Source organism: Larimichthys crocea, chromosome VI (assembly GCF_000972845.2).
Source record: "Larimichthys crocea isolate SSNF chromosome VI, L_crocea_2.0, whole genome shotgun sequence".
Lineage (NCBI taxonomy): Eukaryota > Metazoa > Chordata > Actinopteri > Sciaenidae > Larimichthys > Larimichthys crocea.
The window spans coordinates 18,901,779-18,920,570 of NC_040016.1; the positions used below are offsets into that span (position 1 = coordinate 18,901,779).

Consider the following 18,792-nt stretch of genomic DNA (forward strand, 5'->3'; position numbering starts at 1 on the left):
CACAATGTCAAATATCAATCATGATATTTCACCTTTAGCAGAGGAAAAAGCTTTATTTGATTTATAGTTTAGTACAGGGTTCTTCAGCTTTTTCTTTTCCAGCCCAAGGACCCCTTGAATGAGAGACAAACAGAACAGGGACCCTCATATATTTTTTGTTTTTAAGCCTGGCCTACAATAACTTTTATATTTACTATATTCACCTTATTAACTGTGACAAATGTATCCATTCTGCTTCACTTCATCAACATATATAACTAGTTAAGTTATTAATTTATGTTCATTTCACAAAGAACTGCTTTGTTGTTCCACCCAACACCTTTCCTCACCTTTTTTTTTCTTTTCCCATAGCTGCTGGTCATGTTACAGTATCATCATATCATTTTTGTTATATTTTTTTTAATTCTCACTTTTTATTTTGCTGAAGATTGGCGGATCCCCTGCAGTACCTCCGCAGACCCCCTGGGGGTCACGGAGTATCAAACGTTTAGTATCAAGGCGTCAACCTGTGTGAAACAGGTGAACCGTGCAGCCTCACAATTAAACAATTAAACAACCGGAAGAGTTGGCTTGATTTCCAGTGCTGCTGATGACATGATCACCGGGGTTTGACCAGCAGCAGCTGGAGCTCTGTCAGCAACAACAACAACAACAAAAAGAAAAACGCGTTATGGATGATTCATCTGCATGAAAAAGGAAGAGAACAGACCAAGGCGTCAAATAATGTGAGTCAAAAAAAACCCTCCGTCTGTTTGTCTCGTTGTTTGCTGATGTGTTTACTGCTGTGTGCAAACCTCAGGCCGTGTCATGCAGCCCACAGCAGACTGTCTGCCAGACACACACACACACACACACACACACACACACACACACACGTTTTGGATTCACTGCTTGCTCACTTACCTGTTGGTGGTGTGTGATTTGTCTGCAGCTGAGTCCCTCCTGAGTCTGTCTTTGTTTTTAAGCTGTGCTGCACATTGAGTTTAAGACTGTGTAGGCTGTTTTTGTGTGTTAGTCAGGGGTCCCCAAACTTTTTTCAGTGCGGGCCACATCAACATGCCTTACTGTGATGGGGGGCCGGGGTCAGTCGATAACCGGAAATGATATCAGTCCCACCAGGATTTCGCGGGCCTTTTTTGAAATAGTTGCGGCCTAAATGCCTGATGTTGCATGAGGTTAGTGTTGCCGTGCTTTTTACATTTTTGTTGCTATTTTGTTGCGGGAGGAAGTGAAAGTTGCGTTAAGTTGCGATTTGACAGTTGCGGAGAGGTCCATGGCCCCGGGAAGCGGCGAGGTCCGGGCAGGAGGGCGCTGTAAAGCTCGCAGCCGGAGCCGTGAGCCACCTTTGCCCCCGAGCCTTTCCAAGCCGACCCAGAGCCGGTCGTGGTGCACCGCAGCGGAAGAAATGCTCCTGGCGGAGGCCAGCCAGTGCCGGGGAGAGGTCCCACGAGGGGATCCTCCCGCACTGTACAGCCGTCCCTGACCCGCCGAGTTGAATCCCCCGGGCAGACTGCGCAGAAGTTGATCACGAGCAAAGTCACGTCAGAATATACCATTGTGTGAAGGGATGAAAATTAGCTAGTACTGCAAATAGTTCGTAAATAAGGTAGATTTTAATTAGAATGCCAAGCTTAATCATTAAGTGTGGATATTTTATAATAGGAAAATGCAATTTTGAAAAATAGGCCATGTTTAGATTAGGATTGTTTGGGATCATTAAGTGGGCCACTCCAAGTGTTTAGGCGGGCCGGATGTGGCCCGCGGGCCGTAGTTTGGAGACCCCTGGTGTAAGTCATGTATCTGATACATGCAATGCTACTTTTGAACAGAAATACACTCGTGTATCCGAGTACAAGCTTTGTACTACAGTAAGAGAATAAGCAGGACACCTGTGTGTGTGTGTGTGTGATATGTGAACTGTTTCCAGTCCATCAGACACACTAATACAACAGCCCTGCAATAAATCCTCTCTTAATAAAGATTATAATGATCAGTTTTTTGTTTGGACCCTTTTGAAAGAGGTGTTGATTCAACGTTCGGAGGTTATTTTGGCAGCTGTGGTTTTGCGGTGCCCTCACTGTAAAGTATGATGCATCATATTGACAGCTGTTTCTAATATTATGTCAAAACTATTTATATCAGGGGGAGGGAGAGTCTCTCAGCGTAAAGCAGTACAGTTCGACAGCACTGTAAATCGACCCTGGAGTTGAGTCAACAGCACTCTTAAACAGTTTCAACACAAACTCAAAAGTATAACCTTCATGAAGTTAGGATTTATTTAATGGCTGGCTTAGTTTTGCCTAACTGTATCTAATAAACTCTCAGCTGTTAATGTGCTTTGTTGCATTGCTCTGTCGGTCTTTTGTTGGCCAAGTGACCCATTGTCCTACTTTCTACCTTATTTCTTTAGCTGACCCGTGTGACTCGGCTTCTGAACCTCTCTGCTGCTGAAATGAGCCTTTAGTTTCAGAGTTAATATAACTTGCCCCTCTAAAAGAAGAAGCTGACCCCGGTCCGCTGCACGTGGTTCAACGTGGGCTTAGAATCACGATCTCTTTTTTTTGTCTGAATCTAACATCAGGAAATGTATTTATGTCTCCTGATTTGAAAGGCACTGGCAACGAGAGGGTCAGAGAATTAAACACGTGAGAGTATCTGTATTGTTAGAACTCGTAGATATCGTGGTTATTGCAGGATAAAACAGACATAGTAAGTAGAGATGTAACGATACACTCAACTCACGACTCGATTCGAGTCACGATGTTTTTGTTCACAATACGATTTTTTTCACGATTTCGTTTTTATCAAAATGAGCTATAGACAAATTTTGACCAAATAAAATGATCTTTTTATTTGTAGGAAAAAAAATCTTTCTTTACAGAAACTCTCAAACAGTTTGTGTTCTCTTATAAAAAGTGCAACTTACATCTTAAACAACAAAGTACATGACAAATATCTGCTTTCTTTAGAAACACTCTCACAGTAAACTGCTGCTGTTACTTTGCTTCTCACTGTGGTGGCGGCTGATATGCTGCTGCACGTTGCTCGTGTTGCTGCTATATGTTGCAGTCTCTTGCAACATTTACATACATATTTGTGTATATAGGAAATCCAAGAAGCCGCCACACAGGTGATTTCAAATTGCTCGGTGCGTCCTCTATTTCAAAGATATTTTCTACCGTCGCCATGTCTTCCCTCGCTCTGTGCTCCGTACGTGACTTGACGCCTGACGTTGAACAAATGAATCCACCGACCAGTGACTTTTTTTAAGATGACGTAACCTATTTCTAATTTTAAAAAAAGACGAAAAAGAACATATCCTACTTCTCTCGCATTCGACAAGAATTGCGATTCATTTTTTCTGTCAACCGGTGCGAATCGTCACGCATCTGTACCGATTTTTAATCGTGTCACGATGCATCGTTACATCCCTAATAGTACGTTTTCTTCCTGATATAGAAGAAGCTTCATATACTGAAAGGCATCCTCTTAAATCTCTAATGCATGTGTGTGTGTGTATGCATGCAGCACAGACTAGTAAGCTTAAACAAAACATGTGTGCTACGTGTTATTCAGTCACTCCTGCTTATTGCATGTGTTTTGTTGATTTGATTATTTCCTGTGTGTTTGTTCGTGCATGTGTGTGTGTGTGTGTGTGTGTGTGTGTGTGTGTGTGTCCATTGCTCTCAGACTAAGCCATCACTGCACCCCCCTCATCAGGCCCGACAGGTGTTATTACATTGAAATGAGAGCAGTGATGTATGCATCTGTAATGTGGACCTGTCCTCTTCTGCTTGATGGAACCTGACGCTTCTCATTATCGTGACGCGTCTGAGAAAAGAACAAAGCGGCCGACGCTCTGGCCTGAAGTGGAAGCTCATGAGGCTCCATGAGGCGTCCTGAAGCACATTTCGCTCAAGATGTTGACGGAAAGTGACACATCGCATTTTAAAAATCTTTCAAAGCTCTAACAAATCTGGTGTCACTTCTATTTAGTGCAGGGAAAAAAATGACGTATATTTCATGATTTAGACTCGGGGATGTTAAAGTTCTTCAGAAGAGAGTGAAATAATAGTTAAAAAATAGTGCATTTTAATTAGATCTGACTTTGAAAACAGTGTCGGTGCCAGGTACTTCTATCAACAACAGCATCTATAAACAGAAGAGACCAGTTAAAACATACATCGTTGATTCATAGATGGTCTTTGGCAACAGCTGTAACGGAATAAAAAATCAATCACCGACCCCTCGTCTTGATGTCAAAACAGAGACAGAAAACAATTACAGCAGCTCCTCTTCTCCTCCGTGGAGAAACATCTCGACTACTAACAGCCAAATCTGGTGCTCTTGTTTTCCTTTGCAAAGTTCTCCTCTTTGCACACACACCTTGAAAACACACTCTTTATCCGGTTCACACGCCTCGGTGACTTTGATTTGTAAAAAACCACAGCGCTCTCTTGTGTTCTTCGCTGTTCATTAATGAAGAATTTGATATGTTGTTGTTGGTCGGTCGGTTGGTTTTTGTGCCACAGAGACGCGAGAACGAGCTGGTTTTTTTTTTTGTTTCCCGCAAGTTTGACTGCTGCGCCTCTGCGATCGCGCACAATGAGAAGTGATGAAATAAAAGACACATAAAGAGAGGCCTTTGTTACACAGAGAAAGGAAAGAGAGAGAGAATGGGATAAAAGAAACAACAAACTAATACAACCTATACAAGGCAGCGCTCGTTTTTATCCTGGGGACGTTTGGCCCTGGGAAGAGGGTCACTATCTCTTACCTCCACTATTTATTGTTCTACTTTGTCATTTTACTCTATCTACTCGTTGAATTTTGTCATTCCTCTCCGTGAAACGTCTTTGTTGTTATCGCCTTTCTTGATTTGTGACGTCTTTGACTCGGCACATAAAATCAACAGGCCGGCGGTGTCTATCTTCAAACATGCCTCGCAAACGCCACGCGGTCGCATCCAACGCGCTGTTTGAATTATGCAGTGTGCATAAGCACGCCCGCGCACTTTATCTCCACTTATCTGTGAACAGCTAAACACTCTTGATTGCCAAACCAGAATCATGTTCAACTCTGCCCGAACATCTGTCCCATTTGAATTCAGGCCAACTGACTTTATTCACAGCAAAACAGATGTCACACCACGTCTTTGAAGCTTTAGTTGTGGAGGGATGTAGCAAAAATATATATATATATATAATATATATATATATCTCAAGAGACAAGTATTTGTCATGTGATCTGAAATCATGCTTCCCTAATGTGAACCAGCAGCTGCATTTGTAGTGATCTGCCTCCACAGTATTAGCCTGTACAGAATAGGATGATGATGGCGCAGTGCTATAATCTCACAAGGTTACTCGTTGAAAAAACCTTTACACTCTATAGAAATGTGTTCGCCGTTAGAAAAAGAGGACAAGAAACGTCGTTATCACTCGGAAATAAATTAATTTCAATTGAATCTCGCTCAGATCTCAATCGAAAGTGAATGAGACGCCGGGGCCCCCATTCACAGAAATTGGTGTTAGTGTGGCTGCTCCCTGGTTTGTGCAGGTATGACCCATCCTCTCTGCACAGGGACGTGTGCTCTCTCTCTCCTCCTCCACCTCTACTCCCTTGATGCCTATTGATGAAGCTGCTTTCATTTTTCGTTGAACATTGCCACTTGAATGACACAGCAGAGAAGAGGCCGTACGCCACTCGCGCCACCGTTTTCTTTCAGAGACTTAAGAGCTGAACCTGCCAGCTCTGCGCCCCGAGCTTAAGTATCCGTGTGTTCTGTAATTATCTTAACTCAAACCGTTATTTTCTTAAACACTTTAGCGCTCCATCAGCGCACCAGAACTCTACACATTGTTGAAATGAACTCGTTTTATATCGCAAATGTGCATTTTGCGAGACATTGCAGATAGAGTTCAAGAGCGAGACTATAAATATTCTGAATCGAGGATTTTGATTAATAGCCACAGTGTCATTGCATCCAAGGCACTGCTGAGCTCTATAAGACCTGATACACAGAGTATGAGGACACATTGCTTCAAAGCAAAGCTCTGCTGTGCCCATTGCTCGGGGTAAGTGGCCAATTCTGATCAGATGGAGGACTTCTCTTATGGTTACATAATGGACAGCACTCAAGTAAACATTTCAAGCAACACTTTGGAGTAAAGTTTTTCGCCTTGGCAATACATTGCGAGCGCGGGCGCGTTTGCTGTTTCCCTTCGGAGACGGGCTCTGGTGAATCGCATGAAAGGACAGCTCAAGTGTATTAGCGAATAAAGTATACACGTTTTATTACCCTTCATCCCTTTATCTGTCGATGTGAAAAGGGTCTATTCACTCGGCTGGGCTTATGCAGTGCACGAACAAGCAGCCGGTCCCGCGTGTGCTGGCTGAGTTTGTCCATGTTCGCTCCAACAATTGAGAGGGACAAAGGTGAACCAACTGATTTGTTGCAGTCACTAAAATAATAGAGCAATTTCTTTCCTTAATGCTCATGGTCTGCTGTTGACTCACACACACACACACACACACGCAGACGGCCAGGTCTGCTGAGAACAGCCTGTTCGCTCAAATCGTCCTCAAACAATGAAGTGCTGAACAGATCACATCAATCTCTCTCAAGAGAAATATTAGTTTCCCCCACCTTACTTCCCCCACCCACACATACTGGAGGAGGCTGAAGAGTTGCGTATGTGTTTTTGTGGCTGCGTTTTAGCCTCTGTGTGTGTGTGTGTGTGTGTGACAGTGTGCAGCGAGCTAGACAGTGGAAAAAAGAGAAACATTTTCAGCTTGTCTCAAATTTACCTCGAGTCCCCCGCGAGGCTTATACAACAGGCGAAAAAATAGTCGGTGAGATTCCACTGCCATGACCGTCCCGCCGAGACATAAAACAACCTCTAACTGGCAACTCACTGCACATCAATTACACCTTTATTTGTTGGCTGGAGGTAAAAGTAGGAAAGGGGGCCTTATTTTCACAGCAGCTTAAAAAGGGATTTTTTTTTTTACTGCGATAGGAGTGCAATGATTTATATTTTTTCTGCTTTAATAGCAGCAGCATCATCCTAAAAAATGTACTTAACAGCGAGCACGTCGTACGCTCTCACCGTTGAATGCCACTTTAATCGTTCCGGGGTGTTACGTGAGAAGTTTTTTTAATATCAGAATTAGAAATTAGATTTGAAAATTTGAAAAAGGAGACGGGAGAGGTACGGGTTTAAAGAAGTTTCTCTTTTTTTGTGCAGTTTTTTTTTTTCTTCCAGCTTTTAAGAAAGGCGTTCTCTCTCCCTGTCTCTCTCTCTCCCGCCCCCCCACTAATCTCTGTATATTAGCTCTCAGGAAGGGGAAAGCTCTCTCGGTGTGTTCTGGCTGTTTTAATATCTGTCAGCTTCATCCTGTGCTCCATCCCTCTGCTTCCTCCTCTCTTATTTTGGCTCTCTGTTTCCTCCTGTCTTCATATTTCACTCCTTTGTTTGACTCCTCTGTCCCCGTCTCCGTTCACTCTATCGGTCCTCGTCACTTGACCGGCAGCGGACACAACTGCGTGTGCGCAGGCAAGAGTGTGTGTGTGTGTGTGTGCGTGGATTAGAGACGGATGATGAGGTCTGCGCTATTTACCGCGTCGTCTTGGCATTCCTCATTTCGCCCAGTGCTTTTTGTCAGAGCGACCCAGGTTTCTTGACACTCCATATAAACACGCTGATTACAGCTAGAGCTATGGGACCTGTGTGTGTGTGTGTGTGTGTGTGTGTGTGTGTGTGTGTGTGAGGGAGACTGATGCCTAGTGTGCACCTGTGTTTAAGTGTTAACTCTGCAGCAACATCTTTCAGCAGGCCATCTATTCGTTTCCAAACAGCTTATGCGCACAGATACACATTTCTTCCAAGTTAAATTCCAAGAATGTCTAATTAACCAACATAAGACCGCATTAAAAAAAAAAATACACCCACCGACGTAGCACCCTTTGATATCCATTACTGTCTAGATTGAATTGAACCGACACATGCCCTTGGGACATGCATTGGATAAGCGCATACTGAAACATTCTTTCAACTTAATCAAAACTAGTGAATCGAATGTTTCTCTCAGAAAACGAACTCGTGCTGTGCTGAGGATTTCATATTATTATTATTATCACTCAAGTAGCTCATACTATGTAGTTCGTACAGCATTAAACATACTGTATGTCCATACTCACCTGATGAATTACATGCACACCACCTCAAAAACTTTATTTCCAGAAACTCCGAGGTCAGGTTTACTATCTCTGAACTGAATTCATTGAATGATGAATGCAAACAGCGGGAATGTTTGCAGAGAAGGTTTTTGACTCTGTCGACCTCGCACACTTCACTGATCAAGTTTCTGTTGTATGTGCAACAGGCTGTCTGTCAGGTCAGTTCAACTCACATTTAATAGATATATTTATCAAATAATGTGCCAGAGTCTTTAGTGATATATCGCACATCATCCAACGTGGTTTGAAGATCTTGAGACCAATGCCAAGTTTAAAAATCAAGTTTATTGAATCGCCATGCAATGAAGGACCTGCATTTAACTGCATGAGAATGTAAGCAATATAACAAGCGATATACTGTAAGCTTCTTCTCTCAGGCAGAGGTTAATGTTCCCTCATCCAGATCGTCCCTCCAGTCAACAGGTGAGAATGTGTCTGCATGCTGTGTTTGGTGTTAATTTTGCTTTTGATTGTTGCTGCTAAGCCACAAGTCATTTTATTTTTTTAATTCTCTTTTTTGGAAGAAAGTTAAATATATTTTTCATTTCCTGCTTTTTGTTTTTTTGTTTTTTAGTTGCCACGTTTTGTCCTTAAACTAAACCAGTCCCCCCAGTTCTTCAGTTCATTCTACACAGACTGTTGGAAATATAAAAAAAACCCACACACATACATCTTGTGTGACACAACACCTGTCCAACACTGCAGGTGTAGAAAGATGTGGTAAAGGTGTATCACTATTGTGCAACTGAACAACATTCATTCACAGTGTATAGAAATTATTGTCATGTCCTTCTGAATCGAGCCCCAAAGGAACAATTGTGTACTGACCTCTGTTACCATCTTTGATCTTGTTACATATCTATCTATCTATCTATCTATCTATCTATCTATCTATCTATCTATCTATCTATCTATCTATCTATCTATCTATCTATCTATCTATCTATCGCCTTCACTAACTGTTTGCATGAACTCTGAGCATTTTCGTCTGCGCAGACACTAACACAAGGTCAGTTTTACACATGTGCAGTGAAGACCTTGCGCTTCGTTTCCTCTCCTCTGTTGTAGCACCACATCACCACTGACACCCCGTCATTTTGTGGCCTTTGCGTATGACGACGGATCGTATAAATAAACATGAACGAGCGACTGAATTATCAAACTGTACAACTGTCTAACACCAGGAACTATACTTTGCTATACACGCGCTATTCAAACAATAATCAGTGTTCACCGAGTGTTTAGGAAAGTGCGTTAGTAATCTGAAACTGATTATGTTTAACTTTCAGTAGCTGATTATGTTCTATAAGCAGTTATTGGTCAGCTCAGAGACATTTCTGGATTCATCCACCCGAACCTTTATATCACCTTGAATAAGTTTATGGCACACGTCTTCCTGTTTGCTGATGTTGGCAGAGCCGTAGCACACAGCAACTTCTTTATGAATCGGTTACATTCATAGACCATTGTCCATTTTTGCATATGTGCCGTGACTGTTGTACCCCTATTGAAATTCAGAGTGTTTTTTTTTTTTTTTGCTTCTGATTGTGAAACCTGAGAGGCCAAGGTGGAACTAATTCTCTCAGCCTTGTTAGCGAAGGCTGCCGCACTTTTGTTTGCCGCAGAAATGTGTCTCTACGCTCTTCCCGAAGCTTGCCTCTTCTCATTTCTCTATTTGCTTTTATGTCTCAAGTACATTATTTTGTTATTATTATTAACCAAAAAAGCCGGGCTCCCTCGCTGTCGCACGCTTCCAGGAGTGCAGAAATTGAATATTGCATTTAAAAGTCAATTTCCACGATGGGATTACGCAAATCAGCCTCTCCGTGTTTCACCCCTGTGCTTCCATTCATCTCTCATTCATCCTCCTCCACCTTGATGCATCTCTTCATTTGCTCTGGTTTACTCTATTCATTTGAAGACATCTTTTTTCACGCTCAACAGCCCGACTCATGTTTTTCCCACTTTGCATTGTTACGTTGCCCCCGGCCAACCCGTGTTTGTGTGTGTGTGTGTGTGTGTGTATGTGCATATACACATTTCTTGTCCAGGCCTTTTCAACCACAAAAAAAATAAGAATAAAAAAAGGAGAAAACTAAAAGCTATTACTCCTCTAAAAATGTAATGCTTTTGGTTCAATGCAATTTAACTATTAGAAGTGTGAGTTATTTATTTATCTTTCTATATATTCATTTGTATTGAGAGAGGAGAAATTGGTGAAATTGTACCGGTGAAGTGAATTAGGAGAAGAACACACACATTAATACCCCACAGCCCCACATCACCCTGAGTCAACCTGTATTTCTGTCTCTGGAGAAACGTAGTCTGGGGAAGAATCCTATGCAGGCGTTGCTGAATTCTTGAAAACAGTTTTAAAAAAGTCGATGTAGTGGAGTTAAAATATTATCATACATTGTGTTCAGTATTTAGATTTGAGTGCACCTCCTGCCTCCAAGGCCTGTCCCTGACTAGTTCAGGCATTTGTTACATCATAAGACATAAAATATTTAAATTCCTTTCATTGTGTGTGTGTGAGAGAGTCTGTGTACATTTCTGAGTGAACAAATAATAGAGGCGGACACATCTTTTACTTTTCGTTTTTTCTCCGTGATTTTGGCTGCGGACGATAACTTGAAGGTGTTGTCGTAGTAACCTGAAGCTTGCAGCTAACGCCCTGCACACCAGACACGTTTAATCAGCGCTCATATGCGCGCACACACACACACACACACACACACACACACACCTGCAGAGAAAAGAGCAATCTTCAAGGAATGTTTAGAGGACGGGATTTTTGTTGCATTAAGTACTGAGTAATATTAAACATCGAAAAACTCCCAAAGAGTTCCCAGAGAGAAGAGTCTTCATAGGCCTTCCAAAAAAATAAAAAAAAATCTAATGATGATTAATGTTAATGTTATCAGGTAGCTTCAGAATGATATAATTAACTAATAGCACTCACTCTCTCTGATATTTGAACCTTAATCCTTGAAGCTTGAGTTTCCCTGGAACTCAAGGTGCAGAAGACCTTTTGATATGATCGACATGTGTGTGTTTAAAACAAAGGGTCTTATTGCCTTGAAGTGAAGAAATAACAGACAGGCGTTAGTGCCGAGATTGAACAGATGGCACGCTGCAGATGAATGGAAAACATACAGATTGAGAGCCTATTAATACAGCCGTGAAAAAAACAACACCCATTGCAATATATATGTTATATTAATACAGGGGTTCTGCATGAAGTTTGTCATGTTTGCAAGAGATGAAATGTTTATTTTTCTTCCTTTTTACAGGGTTTATTTGTTTAATGTTTTTGTAGATCTATATCTTGATCGATTTAGAAATAGCACATTTGTGCAAAAACCTTGGATATTTGGATCTAGTACGTAACCTGTCAAGCGATATCCTTCAACTGCGAAGTGAGCAAAATATGAAACTCTGGCCTCTCCTGTCCTCTGCCACCCTTCACCCTCCTCCTCCTCCTCCTCCTCCTCCTCCTCTCCTTGCTGCTTTCTTCATTTTCTGCACCTCTCCAGACGGCATCTCTCACCCGCTCCACTTTCCTCTCTGCTTGTTTACAGTAAGCAGATCCGAGCAGGATGGTTTTACCTTTTATGGCCATTCTTTATCCACGGTAAAAGTGCACTAATACAACGGTATGTTACCCACCTCCCCCCTCCTTGTTCTGACCTCCCGGATGGGGTACCAGGGGTGGGTGGACTGTGTGCATGTTTGTGTGTGTCTCCATGTGTGTCTCCGTGTGTGTGTGTGTGTGTGTGTGTGTGTACATACTGGCTCACCAAGTCTCCCCGGAGCATTCAATTTCTGATGTGTGGTAAAAGCTCCTTTTTTAAAATGTCTCACGTCCACAAAGACAGATAGTGGCTGAGGCAGAGGTTTGTTTTGAATGTCTGGCTGTATAAAAATCTCCTCTCACAAGTGTTTAGGTTAGACTGGGGGTCTCTGTGCCTGACACACATACACATTGCACACACTATGCACACACACACACACACACTAAGAAAGCAGGCAGGTGTCACTGAGTAAGACCTGCTGCGAACACATCCAAGCATTCGACGGAGGAATGAGTGTGAGGCAGGAGAGGGGAGAGATGACACATGGCATTGTGTGTTAGTGGGCACGGACGGTGTTTCAAAGCGATGCTGATTACAGTTTTTGTAACACACAAATCCCGAGATGTGTATAAAGTGTATTTCGGTGCATCGGTGTGTTTTGGTTGGTTGCTACATCCCGGTAAAGACAAAGTCAGCCCTTCAAACATTCTCCACTGATGCTCCTTGCTGCACGTCATGGTGGGCATGTTGGCCATTTAAGAAATAAGTATTTGTGTGTGAGTGTGTGTGTGTGTGTGTGCGTCTTATTGATACACGTATTTGTGTGTCTGTTTGGGGCCTATGTGCAGCAGTGAGGACTTAAGTTTAGCCACAGGGTGTGTGCTGGGATCTGACCTCCATTGGTTATGAAATGTCAACGTGTGTGTGTGTGTGTGTGTGTGTGTGTGTGTGTGTGTGTGTGTGTGTTGCTCTGGAATGCCAGTGTCAAGGGCCTGAGAAACAGCCATGTACAAACAAACATCGGCTCGTCTTTCCCTGTTGCCCTCCTCTGGTCCCTATCACTCACACACACACACACACACACACACACACACACACACACACAGTGTGGTTGCATGGGAGCGGTGTTTATTGTCTCAGTGTTAACTAACGTTGCTGCCATATCTGGCCTCTGTAATTAGATTTACCTTTCCTTGTTTTTCTTTCCTTTCATTCAGCCCTTTCCTGCCTCTTGCGTTCTGTTTTTCTTCCACGAGCGGCCTCTGCAAAGGGAAAAGGGGGTGAAGGTAAGCAGGAGAGGAGGATCCGACCTCTGCCTCCTTTTCTTTGCTTACATCTCATTCTGTTTACTCCTCTCTTCCATGACTCTGTCACCTGTCCTCCGCCTCCTTGATTTCTGTGGGAAGAGCAGCACCCTGCGGTTCCTCCCAGAGCGTTGCCAGCAGGGATCCCCTGCTGTCTCCCCCCTCTGCTCCTCACCTCCGTCACCTCGCCTGGAGGGATGGGATACCTTGCTGTGGGGCACACACATGCACGCAAATCCCCAAAACACAAACCAACAGTTACATTTTAGGCTGAGCAGGCACTCGATGGGTCCCCCTTCAATCCCTACTGAGAGTGCAATATCTCTATGCACAGTTAAAACAGTGTGTTTTTTCCCCGCGGAGCTGAGGTTGCAACCTTGGGAGATGTTGTGATCTCTCTATTGTTGTTCTAACTTTCATCCGCTCCCTCCTTCCATTTTGTCTCGTCATCAACTGGTCCTGGATGCTTTTGTGCTGTGGAAACACACAAAAACACACAAGTGCTCACTGAGACGTGCACATAGCAATTGTAAACCAAAAAAGTTTATTTTAATACTCATTATCTTGTGACACAAGCCCAGGAGAGAATAGTTGCACAGAGTTTTGTTTAAAGTCAACCGTAATCTCTCTCTCTGTGTGTGTTTCTGTTTGTGTGCGTAGGCGGCCGGTTTTAGCAACACTCTTTTTAGTGATACAGTCTCTGGTTCTGTTTTGGAAAGAAAACCCTAAAAATGTCCCAGTTGCTGGTTGAAGTGACCCCGCGGTGCCAGCTGTAAACTCCTCTTATGGTAGTGTCACGGGCCATGTGTATGGTACCGTCTGTGTACGTCTACGCGGGCTGTGCCACTTTGTTTTCCCCTCCGGATTTAAAGCCTTACATGGAGACAAACAGACACCAGAAGCTACATGGAACTTCCCCAGACAGGTTTTTTGTTGTGCGCATGTACAGCATGTGTGTATGTGTGTGTGTGTGTCATCCTGTGTCAGTGTGTACATAAACCTTTAGAGAGGCCCATGGGTGAAGGCTACCATATCAAAGGTTCAGTAAGCAGGGGGATTAAATATCACTCCCCCTCCGCTAAAGAAGGTTTGGTCCTGTTTAGAAGTGACAACAATAGGTGGCAAAACATTAGACTGTCACTAGAGGGGCGAAACCCAGTCCGCTATGCCCCCAAGTACATGATTTTTAATCTCGGCAGTTTAAATCTGAATGGCCTGCTGCTGTCAAAAATGAACTTCCACCACCTCTTTTCGCTGTTCCTACTATTTTCACTTGGGCTTTTTATGTGACTTTGAATACTCAGACACATGTCTGGATGTACCAAAGTGAAAGACAGGAGGCTTAAGTGCCGAGAGAGGGAATAAAAACGAAAACTACTCAACTGCCCCCCCCCTCTCCTCTCACCCCTTACCTCCTCCTCCTCCTCCTCCTCCTCCCTCCTCAGCCCTCCCCTCCAGGGAATGTTTTGGGGCCCAGCTCATATTTTGTTTGCACAATGCATTCCTGCAGGCTCTTTATTTATGTCAATCTTCCTTTTGATCAGAGTCCGGTTACCACCGGTTACCCACTCGCTGCTCCTGTGAGTGAAGGAACCCACCTGTGATGCAGGATTTTGTGTTAGTGTGTGTGTGTGTGCGTGCATGTGTGTGTGTGTGGGTGTCTGCAGGAGTCTGGGGCCTTCGTTCCAGTTTACCGTCAATTAATATGGCTAAATGATTCCCTCACATGGTAAAGTATTTATGTAAGGTGATCTGGCTGGTGGCGGAGCCCGGGACATCTGGCTGTGATCTACACCCCAGATGGTTCTACCTGCTCACACAATAGCCGCACACACACACACAGACACACACAAAGTCTGGAGGTGGAGAGGTGAGACGTTTTGTGTGTGTGTGAGTGTATGCGTGGTGAAACTGTGTATGTGTGTGTGTGTCCTTTTTAGTTTTGTAAGCTTTAGTGCCCGACTGCTGCTGCTGCTAAAAAGGAAACGGTGAAGTCAAGCCTTTCAATGGGATGCACGTACACACCGCTCGGAGAGGAGGTCACGCATGCTTGACTTCTGGGCTTGGTTAGGAGAACCAGAGCTTTGAGTGTGCACATGGACAAATTACACATTTAAAAAAAAAAAAAAAAACCCCAACAGGTTTTTAGGAATAACCTTTCCGAAATCATTCTTCATGTAGTATATCTCCTTCCAAAGAAAATGAAGAAAAGAGAACAAAAAACAGGTTAACCAGCCGTGAAAAACATGCAGACAGAGAACAGTGTGCACAATGAACTCTAACAAAACAAGCTGCACATATCCATTATAATTCTTGATTTTCAGCTATAAGTGAAGAAACATGTATTCAGTTATGTAGTTTGTATACTTTATGATCTGTAAATGACTATAGATGTGTCTCATGAAGTTCTTTTGACGGGACAGTTATATTGTTTTACATCATTATGCGTGGAAGAATTATTGTCACTCCTATCATCATTATTATCATCATTGAAAGCGTTTTCATTTTTGTTTTGGGTCTCAGGTCTTCGTCGAGTTGGCCCCTCATAGTGCAGTCCAATTTGTTTTGTGCCACGACTTTATTTATTTAGTAAAAGGTTCCGGAATAATTTTGAAAACACAATTTAGAGATGGTTTATAATCTTTCTTTGGTTTGGTTTGGGAAACGCTTTTCAGGTGGATGCTGGCGTTCGCCTCGTTGTTATGTCCTGCTCCGAAACTCTGCAATGACAAATAGTGATAACCGTAAACAGTGTGAATCGTACAGGGCATGGCATGGCTGGTGATTGTAGGGTGAAAAATACGCGGTAATATCATAAGCAATAACGCAGTATCCTGATTAGAGGACTGTCATTTTACGGAATACAATATTTTCCTGATATAATTGTAAGAAAAGGAGCACAGCAGCACTGTGTTTAGTTTTGTAATGACCTCTTAGGTAAGTCGATAACACTGGTTTACTTGAGGATGTGATGGCTGTCAGCTGTCATTAGTTCACATTCCACATAGCTGAAAAACAAACTCTGGAGATTCTCTAGGAAGCTGGATCACATTTACACATTTATATACCGATGACAAGACTGGAAATAATATAAAAATAGAATAATTAGGCCAGTGGTTCTTAACCTGGGTTCGATCGAACCCTAGGGGTTCTGTGAGTCGGTCTCAGGGGTTCGGTGGAGCCTCCGCCCTGGAATTTTTTATACCATTTGTTACAACATATCTTTGTGAGCAATCGTTTTTTGAGGATGCTGGACATAAAAACTAAGAAAAGGAACAGACTTTGCTGTGAAAATGACATGAGACTGGCACTTGCCAAGGTGAAGCCACGCATATCTGAACTGGTCTCTCAAAGGCAACAGCAGAAGTCACACTGAGGTAAGTTGTTGTGAGTTCATGCACTGTGTTGGTTTTGTTATTTGAACAAGGTGATGTTAATGCACGGTTCATTTTGTGCACCAGTAAAAAAATCATATTTTATTTTTTACTAAAGAAGGGTTCGGTGAATGAGCATATGAAACTGGTGGGGTTCGGTACCTCCAACAAGATTAAGAACCACTGAATTAGGCTATGAAATGTTATAGTAATTAGTGCTTTTTGGTCTATGTTAGAGAGTGACACCTTGAGAGACAGGACAGGGGGTAGAGGGAGTGAATGACATGCAGCAACGGACTTGAACCTGTGGCCGCTGTGGTTGGTAAGGAAAGTTTAAAGATCATGTGACATTTTTCCAGCTTTTGACAGCAGAGGCAGACAGGAAGCGGGGTACAGAGAGAGGTGTGTGACATGCAACAAAGGTCAGCAGTCACGTGGCTCCCAAAGCACTCCCATCAAATATGCATATTGGTATTGACCTTAAAAATCCTGTTATTGTCCGATTACAGCTTTTGCCTGCATGCTTTAAATGTTGTCTATTTAGTGTCATTTCAGTCCACTACAGTTACCCAGACTATTTCCTGGACACATTCTACTGAACTTGATCGCAGCAATTTCGATTAAGGCTTTAACTCAGACTGCAGACACGAGCACTTTGTAAGATTTTCCAAATCCTGTGGAAACTTGGAAGAGAAAAGTGAAAGAATAATGCCCTTTCTCTGTCAATAACAGCTCCTGTGTCGAGGCGATCGGCCTCTGAATGCTGCTCTGTAGATACCAGTTGAAGCTTGTGGTTGTACTGGGCAGCTCCCAGGTGTGGAAATGGCTCCTTTTTATAAGTGTGTTACTGGAAGAGGCACACTTAGTCAACTTTGCCCTGATGAATAAAGATGAAAAATACCAAAAGAGTTGCTGCCCTGGCTCTCCATTGTGGATGATGTTCGTGTTTGTGCTGTTCTTGGCTTGAAGAGAGATGGATGTCGGTAAATCTTTTCTTGAAACCAGCCTTCTGCTCTCTTCACTCTTCCTCATCACCCCCTCCTCTCCATCCCTCCATCCTGAAAGAGCCCTCAAGAGATGTGTGTACCCTCTCGCCGCCCGTATCCAAATAATTAATCCAAAGCAATTACTCTCCTCCTTCATCTGTCCGTCGGCCCGCTAACAAAACATTTCGACACGTGTCCTCATCACTCCCCTTTAATTAAGGCAGCACTATTTATCACTCCCCTTTAATTATCCTAGCCTGTTTATCAGTCTGCCTTTAATGGAATAGGCACCAGAGAGATACTCGTACAAAACACACCCCGCTACGCTTTCCTCGCTTCTGCCAGTTTTGAACTCAAGAAGGAGGAGAAAAAAAAAAAACCTCAACAAAAAACAATTAGTCAAGGAAAGCAAAACAGAAAATTAAAAAAAAGAGGGAGAGGAACTCGGAGAGCTGAAGGAGATATAAGTTGTTGTTTTGCTTCCTCTCTCGGCAATCAGGGTGATGACCACACTCGCGCACGCCGCTGTGCTTTTGTTCCCCTCGCAGAAAGCTTCCGCAGACTCCATGCAGTTCACACTGGGTTCAAACACACACACACACACACACACACAGACGTGCGCGCGCACACATGCACACAAACCGAGATCAAACACACCTCCACAATAGTTCTTTTGTGTTCAGTAACCATGGTTTCTGTCAGGTTTAATGCCTAGCAACATGTGTCACGGGGCAACCACTCACCGAGAAGGGGAGGGCCTCTGGTACACTTCATAACAGCACAAGTGTTTGACCATGAAACAAATTTTACTATCGTGGCACTTGCTTAGAGGAGTTTGAACATGGCAGTAGGAGTTTTTTTTTAGTCTCTACCTACACACAGCGGATGAGTGTGAGCACGGTGTGTTTGTATACGTGTGTGTGTGTGTGTGCACCTGATGTGTATCACAGACCGCAGGAAAGACCATGTTTTGCCTCTCCTCAGAAGCTGCATATTAACTGAGTTGTCCATCAGCCTTTAACCAGCTCAGACAGAAGAGAAACCCACAGGAGAAAGGAGGCAGATCCCTGAATCACACCCAGATACAGTGCTCCTCCCCTGGACCCAGAACTCACAGGGCCTGGCCGAGGCTCGATCAGCCTGGGAGCAATTTGGTGAATGTAAATTGTAACCACACATGGGTTGGACAACTAGGGTGTCACACACACACACACACACAACACACACACACACACACACAGGCACACACAGGTTGCTGGTAGGGTCAGAAGTCTGGGTGTCACACCCTGTCATTGCAGATTAAGTTATGCA

At 43.3% G+C, this 18,792-nt stretch overlaps 1 protein-coding gene across 2 annotated transcripts in view; it reads left to right on the top strand.

The window, feature by feature from the left end:
- The first annotated feature begins 486 nt into the window (after nucleotides 1-486).
- Nucleotides 487-18,792, top strand: part of foxp4 (forkhead box P4) — a 191,372-nt gene continuing 173,066 nt past the window's right edge. Inside the window, exon 1 of one of the 2 annotated variants that reach the window (XM_027279839.1) lies at nucleotides 487-725. In XM_027279839.1, the coding sequence (XP_027135640.1) occupies nucleotides 675-725 (51 nt within the window). In that variant the 5' untranslated portion in view covers nucleotides 487-674. The remainder of the gene's footprint in view (nucleotides 726-18,792) is intronic. The other variant, XM_027279838.1, reaches the window with a different exon arrangement.